This window comes from Oncorhynchus gorbuscha, linkage group LG15 (genome assembly GCF_021184085.1).
Source record: "Oncorhynchus gorbuscha isolate QuinsamMale2020 ecotype Even-year linkage group LG15, OgorEven_v1.0, whole genome shotgun sequence".
NCBI lineage: Eukaryota > Metazoa > Chordata > Actinopteri > Salmoniformes > Salmonidae > Oncorhynchus > Oncorhynchus gorbuscha.
In genome coordinates, this window is record NC_060187.1 from 83,604,771 (window position 1) to 83,613,327 (window position 8,557).

The 8,557-nt window shown below is 48.4% G+C and overlaps 1 protein-coding gene across 4 annotated transcripts in view; it reads left to right on the forward strand.

Annotated features, from left to right (window-relative positions):
- otoa (otoancorin) overlaps positions 1 to 8,517 on the forward strand; it is a 35,289-nt gene extending 26,772 nt beyond the window's left edge. For all 4 annotated transcript variants that reach the window (XM_046299695.1, XM_046299694.1, XM_046299696.1 and 1 more), the window contains 10 exons: positions 4,202 to 4,395; positions 4,496 to 4,586; positions 4,748 to 4,919; positions 5,052 to 5,242; positions 5,432 to 5,584; positions 5,665 to 5,807; positions 5,879 to 6,015; positions 6,167 to 6,264; positions 7,234 to 7,426; positions 7,987 to 8,517. In XM_046299695.1, the coding sequence (XP_046155651.1) occupies positions 4,202 to 4,395; positions 4,496 to 4,586; positions 4,748 to 4,919; positions 5,052 to 5,242; positions 5,432 to 5,584; positions 5,665 to 5,807; positions 5,879 to 6,015; positions 6,167 to 6,264; positions 7,234 to 7,426; positions 7,987 to 8,066 (1,452 nt within the window). In that variant the 3' untranslated portion in view covers positions 8,067 to 8,517. The remainder of the gene's footprint in view (positions 1 to 4,201; positions 4,396 to 4,495; positions 4,587 to 4,747; positions 4,920 to 5,051; positions 5,243 to 5,431; positions 5,585 to 5,664; positions 5,808 to 5,878; positions 6,016 to 6,166; positions 6,265 to 7,233; positions 7,427 to 7,986) is intronic.
- The last annotated feature ends 40 nt before the right edge of the window (positions 8,518 to 8,557 follow it).

The following is an 8,557-nucleotide window of genomic DNA, read 5'->3' on the forward strand; positions in this document are numbered from 1 at the left end:
TCTACATCCCAGTTCAATCTTAATCCTAACCCTCGGTTCATGTCTACATCCCAGTTCAACCCTAATCCTAACCCTCGGTTCATGTCTACATCCCAGTTCAACCCTAATCCTAACCCTCGGTTCATGTCTACATCCCAGTTCAACCCTAATCTGATAGAGGAATTCTTAATCCCTTTATGTTTTATTGCCAAAATCAATTCAATTCGCACTCATTTCTAATTCATGATAAGTTGTAAGTTTATCATTTGCATGAATTAGCAAGAGACCAGTCTTAAAAACAAGTTCAGCATTTATTCTTGATGAGTACTGACCCAAAATACAAAGAACATTACATTTTAAAGAAAGAAGACATAAAATGACGTCATCAGTTACACCCCCTTGTAATGAACTTCGTCTGTTGTTTGGAGAGAGTCAGACCGAAATGCAGCGTGTAGGTTACTCATGACTTTTAATGAAGAAAATACGGTACATGAAATAACTGAAAATACGAAAACAACAAACGAGTGAAACTAATTACAGCCTATCTGGTGACTAACACAAAGACAGGTACAATCACCCACGAAATACAACGCGCACTCAGGCTGCCTAAATACGGTTCCCAATCCGAGACAACGAGAATCAGCTGACTCCAATGAGGAATCGCCTCAGGCAGCCAAGCCTAACTAGACACACCCCTACTAATACACACTCCCAATTAATACAAATCCCAATACGAAATACAACATATAAACCCATGTCACACCCTGGCCTACCCAAACATATAACAAAAACACAAGATACAATGACCAAGGTGTGACAGAACCGCCCCCCCTAAGGTGCGGACTCCGGGACGCACCTCAAGAGCACAGGGAGGGTCCGGGTGGGCGTCTGTCCATGGTGGCGGTTCTGGCTCGGGACGTGGACCCCACTCCATAAATGTCCTAGTTCCTCCCCTTCGCGTCCTAGGATAATCCACCTTCTCCGCCGACCATGGCCTAATAGTCCTCACCCTGATCACCACATAACTGAGGGGCAGCTCGGGAACGAGGGGCAGCTCGGGACCGAGGGGCAGCTCGGGACCGAGGGGCAGCTCGGGACAGAGGGGCAGCTCGGGACAGAGGGGCAGCTCGGGACAGAGGGGCAGCTCGGGACAGAGGGGCAGCTCGAGACAGAGGGGCAGCTCGGGACAGGGGGGCAACTCGGGACAGAGGGGCAACTCGGGATAGAGGGGCAACTCAGGATAGAGGGGCAACTCAGGATAGAGGGGCAACTCAGGACAGCGGGGCAGCTCGGGACAGAGGGGCAGCCAGGGACAGAGGGGCAGCCCGGGACAGAGGGGCAGCCCGGGACAGAGGGGCAGCCCGGGACAGAGGGGCAGCCCGGGACCGAAGCAGCCCGGTACTGAGGGGAAGCCCGGTACTGAGGGGAAGCCCGGTACTGAGAGGGAGCCCAGTACTGAGAGGAAGCTCAGTACTGAGAGGAAGCTCAGTACTGAGAGGAAGCTCGGTACTGAGAGGGAGCCCAGTACAGAGAGGGAGCCTAGTACTGAGAGGAAGCTCAGTACTGAGAGGAAGCTCAGGCAGGTAGTAGGCTCCGGTAAATCCTGGCTGGCTGGTGGACCTGGATGATTAAGGTTGTCTGGCCGATCTAGAAGATCCTGGCAGACTGGCACTTCTGGCGGATCCTGGCAGACTGGCACTTCTGGTGGATCCTGGCAGACTGGTGACGCTGGGCCGACTGGCGGCGCTGGGCAGACAGGAGACTCCGGCAGCGCAGGAGAGGAGAAAGGCTCTGGCTGCGCTGAACATGCGGGAGACTCCAACAGTGCAGGAGAGGAGAAAAGCTCTGGCTGCGCTGAGCAGGCGAGGCGCACTGGACGCGCTGGGCCGACTGGGAGCACTGGCGGCGCTGGGCAGACAGGAGACTCCGGCAGCGCAGGAGAGGAGAAAGGCTCTGGCTGCGCTGAACATGCGGGAGACTCCAACAGTGCAGGAGAGGAGAAAAGCACTGGCTGTGCTGAACAGGCGAGGCGCACTGGAGGCCTGGTGCGTGGTGCTGGAACTGGTGGTACTGGCGCGAGGACACGCACAGGAAGCCTGGTGCGGGGAGCTGCTACCGGAGGACTGGTGTGTAGAGGTGGCTCTGGATAGACTGGACCGTGCAGGTGCACTGGAGCTCTTGAGCACCGAGCCTGCCCAAGCTTACCTGGCTCGATGCCCACTCTAGCCCGGCCAATAGGAAGGGCTGGTATGAGTCGCAGCTGGCTCTGCACCCGCACTGGAAACACCGTGCGCTCCATAGCATAACACGGTGCCTGCCCGGTCTCTCTAGCCCAACGGTGAGCACAGGGAGTATGCGCAGGTTTCCTACCTGGCATAACTATTCTCCTTTTAGCCCCCAATATTTTTTGGGGGGTGACATTCCGGTTTCCAACCGCGTCGCCGTGCTGCCTCCTCATACATGCGCCTCTCCGCTTTAGCTGCCTCTATTTCCTCCTTGGGACGGCGATATTCTCCCGGCTGCTCCCAGGGTCCTTGACCGTCTAATTCCTCCTCCCATGTCCAAATCTCCAAATGATGCAGTCTCTCCCATTGCAACTGCTCTTCACGATTAACAGGGAGAGTAGGCTCAGGTCTATTCTCTGACTCAGCCACTCTCTCTCTGCGCTTTCCCCCTTTACCTTCGGTTTTCGCTCTGTATAGCAATGCTTTCCTTCTCGATTCCATACGTGTATAGCCCTCTTCGCATTGCTGTAGGGAATCCCAGGCGGGCTCCTGCACTCGCTCTAGGTCGGCCGCCCACCTGTCGATTTCTTCCCACGTCGTATAATCCCTGCTTCTGCCGTCCATATCGTCCTCCTTTAGCTCCTGCCAGTTCACACGCTGCTCGGTCTGTGAATGGTTGTGGGTGATTCTGTAATGTAGTTCGTCTGTTGTTTGGAGAGAGTCAGACCGAAATGCAGCGTGTAGGTTACTCATGACTTTTAATGAAGAAAATACGGTACATGAAATAACTGAAAATACGAAAACAACAAACGAGTGAAACTAATTACAGCCTATCTGGTGACTAACACAAAGACAGGTACAATCACCCACGAAATACAACGCGCACTCAGGCTGCCTAAATACGGTTCCCAATCCGAGACAACTAGAATCAGCTGACTCCAATTAGGAATCGCCTCAGGCAGCCAAGCCTAACTAGACACACCCCTACTAATACACACTCCCAATTAATACAAACCCCAATACGAAATACAACATATAAACCCATGTCACACCCTGGCCTACCCAAACATATAACAAAAACACAAGATACAATGACCAAGGCGTGACACCCCTCTCTCCGATTCTCACAAGAACCCATTGTTTTAGGGATGGAACATTTCCCAGGCATTTCTTATCTGTCTGAAAAGCCACAGCATCCCTCCTCCTTAAACTTTCCCAGGAGACACAGACACAATTCATTTCTGCTTACATTTTCAGTAACAGTACAATTAAGAACCCATACTTTTCAAATCATAACATAATAGTATTAGCATAAATGGTTCTAATCATTAATGTATACATAATTGATCATCTAAACTATATTTTCCTCTAACATAATCCTAACCCTCGGTTCATGTCTACATCCCAGTTCAACCCTAATCCTAACCCTCGGTTCATGTCTACATCCCAGTTCAACCCTAATCCTAACCCTCGGTTCATGTCTACATCCCAGTTCAACCCTAATCCTAACCCTCGGTTCATGTCGCTCTGGATAAGAGCGTCTGCTAAATGACTTAAATGTAAAGGTAAATGTCTACATCCCAGTTCAACCCTAATCCTAACCCTTGGTTCATGTCTACATCCCAGTTCAACCCTAATCCTAACCCTTGGTTCATGTCTACATCCCAGTTCAACCCTAATCCTAACCCTCGGTTCATGTCTACATCCCAGTTCAACCCTAATCCTAACCCTCGGTTCATGTCTACATCCCAGTTCAACCCTAATCCTAACCCTCGGTTCATGTCTACATCCCAGTTCAACCCTAATCCTAACCCTCGGTTCATGTCTACATCCCAGTTCAATCCTAACCCTAATCCTAACCCTAGCTTCATGTCCACAACCTAGTTCATCCTTAACCCTAGCCTCAACCCCAACCCTAACCCTAAACTTTAGTGTAAATCACAAACACACACATACTGCAATGAGTGACAGAGCCCGGTGCACCCCTGTGTCCCCAGGGGAGGAACATGTCAAAGTTGTCCAGTGAGGAGGTGTTGAGTCTGGGGTCGCTGCTGTGTGAGCTGGCCCCCTCTCAGATGTCCCTCCTGGCCCCTGAGGTCCTCAACTCCAGCGTTCAGGCCCTGGCCTCCTGCAAACAGATTCCTCCACGCCACTGGAGGGCGCTCTTCCAGCTGCTCAATGATACATATGGGTACGAACAAGCACATCCTCTAACCTTTCTAGATAGAACTGCTACTGTCAAAATAAAATTAGACAAATATACAATTATTACTGTTTCTCTCCTTTGAAAGTGACCCGTCTGATTGGACAGCTGACACCATCAAATCCCTGGGTCCTCTCCTCCTGTTGGATGATTCTGCTGTCCGCTCACTGCGCTTTAAGGTCAGTGGCTCTCTATCACCATGATCTCCCTGACAACCACATATGAAAGGCCCCTAATTAGTCTCTCCCTGATGTTGTCTACGCTTGTGTTTCTGTTAATTTCAAAAAATGAAGATAACCTCTGCTCTTTTACTTTCTACCCTGGCTTCTCCCCCCTCTAGTCGTGGCTGAAAGAGACTCTGTCTGACCTGATGGACAGCCTACCCAGCCCTCCGGTCCCTAACCCTCCTAAGGAGTTTAGTAGGGGTCCAGACCTCTCAGCCCTGCGATGGAAACTCTTCTCTCTCTCCACCTCCACATCTGAAGTAATGCCCATGCGCAGGAGGAGAGCAGGTGAGAGAGGAGAAACACACACACCTAAGGCGCAGATAACAATGTGTGTGGGATTATTTTGAATATGAACATAATAAAGATGTACATTACAATACATTTACCACCACCTCCCTGGACCCTCTCTCTCTCTAGTTCTCCCTCAGGGGGAGGTGGGCCTTACTGTGTCACTGTTGGAGGAACTGGGCGGAGCCAATGTCTACTGGAGCCCAGCCCAGCTCTCCAAGATGGACGCCGGCACAATCACTGCTGCCGTGGAAACGCTGGGGGAGGTCCTTGATTACAGCGCCGAGCAACTAGTGGTGCTCAGAGAGAAGGCCATCCAGGTAGATTGCCAGGCTCAGGCACAGATCAGTTTACCCTCTTCAAGTCTTGGGGGTTCTGAAACATACCTTAGGACAGTGTCTAAATCTTGGGGCCATTTCACAGAAGTTAGAAGAATCTCAAGTGCAGGGGTGAGCATCTTTTTATGTTCTGCTGTTGAGTGAGCTGTGCTTTACTATATTGTACCACAGGCCTGGGGTCCAGTGTCAGGTTTGAATGAGAGCCAGGTGCTCCAGCTGGGCTGTGTCTCTCAGGGGTTCAACCTCACTGAGCTGGCCAGCCTCCCCTTCTCCTCCCTGGACACTCTGGAGACACTTTCCCGCTGCTCCTGGACACAACCACAGGTACTGTATATATGAACCCACACACACACACCCGCACACGCACACACACTCTAATGATGATCATGTCTGGTCCCTGGCAGAGGGAGGCTGTGTGGAGGGGTTTTGTGGAGCGTATTAATGAGACAGTGGGAGAACTGGGAGCTGTGGAGTTGGTGGGACTGGACCAGTTCATCTGTGGTCTGAACACTGAGGAGACTGGTCAACTCAACACTGATGCCTTCAGGTCAGACATGGACAGTGCGTGCGTGTGTGTTTGTGTGAGCTTGTTTTTAAATGTGTTATATATCTCTATAGGGAGGCAGTACAGTCGGTGGGCGAGGTGCAGTGCCCCCTGGCAGTAACAGAGCTTCTGAAGCAGCGTGCCGTGGCTGTGTTTGGAGAAACACAGGGATGGACTGAAGCTCGGGTCAACTCTCTGGGCAACATCATGGGTCAGATACACTCCTCTGTTTCCCTCTTTCTCTCTCTCACACACTATTGCTCTCTCTTATTTTGTGAAATACATTTTAAAATGTAAGCCATTTCTCATCCCTTCTCTCTCTCTCTCTCTCTCTCTCTCTGCTTTGTCTCACTTTTCTCCAGCTGGTTTGAGTTTGTCAGAGTTTCTTTCTCTCAGTCCCTCTGCCTTCTCATTCCTCAGTCCGACCAGCGTTCCCCTCATCCTCCCAGACCGCTTCGCTGTGAGTACACTCTCTCCCTGCCTCCCTCTATCAATTAAATTTCAATTTCAAATTAAGGGTTTTATTGGCATGGGAAACATGTTTACATTGCCAAAGCAAGTAAAATATACAAACAATTGTGAAATAAACAATAAAAAATGAACAGTGAAAATTACACTTACAAAAATTCCAAAAGGATAAAGACTTTTCAAATGTCATATGTCTATATACAGTGTTGTAATGATGTGCCAATAGTTAAAGTACAAAAGGTCAAATAAATAAATAGATATGGGTTGTATTGACAATAGTGTTTGTTCTTCACTGGTTGCACTTTTCTTGTAGCAACAGGCCACACATCTTGCTGCTGTGATGGCACACTGTGGAATTTCACCCAGTAGTTATGGGAGTTTATCAAAATTGGGTTTGTATTTTCCCTGAATCAGTCTCAGAAGGGTTCTTCAGGTGTGGATCTGTGGGAAATGTGTGTGTTTCTCATACTCTAGTATGGTCATACATTTGGCAGGTTAGGAAGTGCAACTCAGTTTCCACCTCATTTTGTGGGCAGGTCTTCTCTTCAGAGCCAGGTCTGCCTACAGCAGCCTTTCTCAATAGCAAGGCTATGCTCACCTAGTCTGTACCTGTACATAGTCAAAGATTTCCTTAATTTTGGGTAAGTCACGGTGGTCAGGTATTCCATCACTGTGTACTCTCTGTTTAGGGCCAAATAGCATTATAGGTTGCTCTGTTTTTTTGTAAATTCTTTCCAATGGAATTATCTTTTTGTTTTCTAATGATTTGGTTGAGTCAAATTGTGTTGCTGTCCTGGGGCTCTGTGGGGTTTGTTTGTGAATAGACCCCCAGAACCAGTTTGCTTAGGGGGCTCTTCTCTATCTCCGCTGTGTTCCACTGAGGTTTTCTAATTACTAGGTTTACGAAAAAAATAGGTTACTTTTGAACCCAGCACTCCATACTCTTCTGACTTCTGATCAGGCACTCTCAACCAGCCAGCTGAAGGCCCTGGGTCCTGACAATGCTGCCATGGTAACCAGTGCACAGTGGGCAGTGCTGGGGGAGGCACAACGGGCCGCTCTTGGCAATGCTCTGGGTGTGGCCTACGACCGAGTGGCCTATGACCGCGCAGAACCGACTACAAACCCACCCAGAAACCTGCCCCAACTCTCAGGTGAGTAGGAGAGAGGGGACTGGGAGGGGAAGAGATGAATGCTGCGTTCATAACAAGTGGGAAACTCAGAAAATACTACTTGTAAAGCGTTCTAGTGCTTTGAACTAGTTGAGAATGTCAATTGGCTAATGGCAAACAAGCTGAGCTCACAGATTTGTTTATTTTACTGGGCAATACAGTTAAGAACAAATTCTTATTTACAATGACGGCCTACCGGAGAACAGTGGGTTACCTGCCTTGTTCAGGGGCAGAACGACCTTGTCAGCTCGGTGATTCGATCCAGCAACCTTTCGGTTACTGGCCCAATGCTCTAGCCAATAGGCTACTTGCCTTATTGACAAGTGGATATTTCCCAGTCATATGCTGGTAATTACAAATTTACGAGATGTTATGAACACAACATGAGTGAAAGATGGAGATGGGTAGAGATAAAGGAATGCTCCTGTGGTCAGGTAAGAGAAAGAGTTGATTAGACTATGAGGAAGAAACTGAAATGAAGATGAATAGGCAAGAGAGAGAGAGAGGTCAAGTGGTTTAATGTATTATTTTTTCACCACCAGGAGCATCTATGCTGGGAACTCTGGGAGTTGGAGTCTTTATGCAGCCCTTCTTGTTCCTACTGCTGGGGTTTGTCCTGTAGTGAAACTACACATCCAATAGACACGCATGACATATGGAACTACTCATGCATGTGTTGAACAAGAAGAGAGATTGTCAATAATATGGCATATTTTAAACACATTTAACAGTAACAAATATAACGTTATATCCTGCTTCTTTAAAAAAAACTATTCTAGATTAAGCCAGAGCAGGCCTTAATCACATCAAAGCAGATACCTGTGACAATGTAAAAGCACTTAAGATATTTGTATTCTATTTGTTAAAGAAATATGTATCTTTCTATATCTTTGTTGCAATGGTGGGTCTATTCTATTAGGACAATGCTGGTGCATGTAATGATGTGTGAGTCGGTGTTCTGCATTGGTTGTTTTCTGAGAGTTGGGATCATAAAATGAGGATTATGGGTGCTAATCCAGTGCTGATAAAATTGGAAGTGGAAGACTAAGTTAATAATAAAGATTATGAACCTACCATCACTTACTCTATGGATTGTTACGACTGACAGAAGCT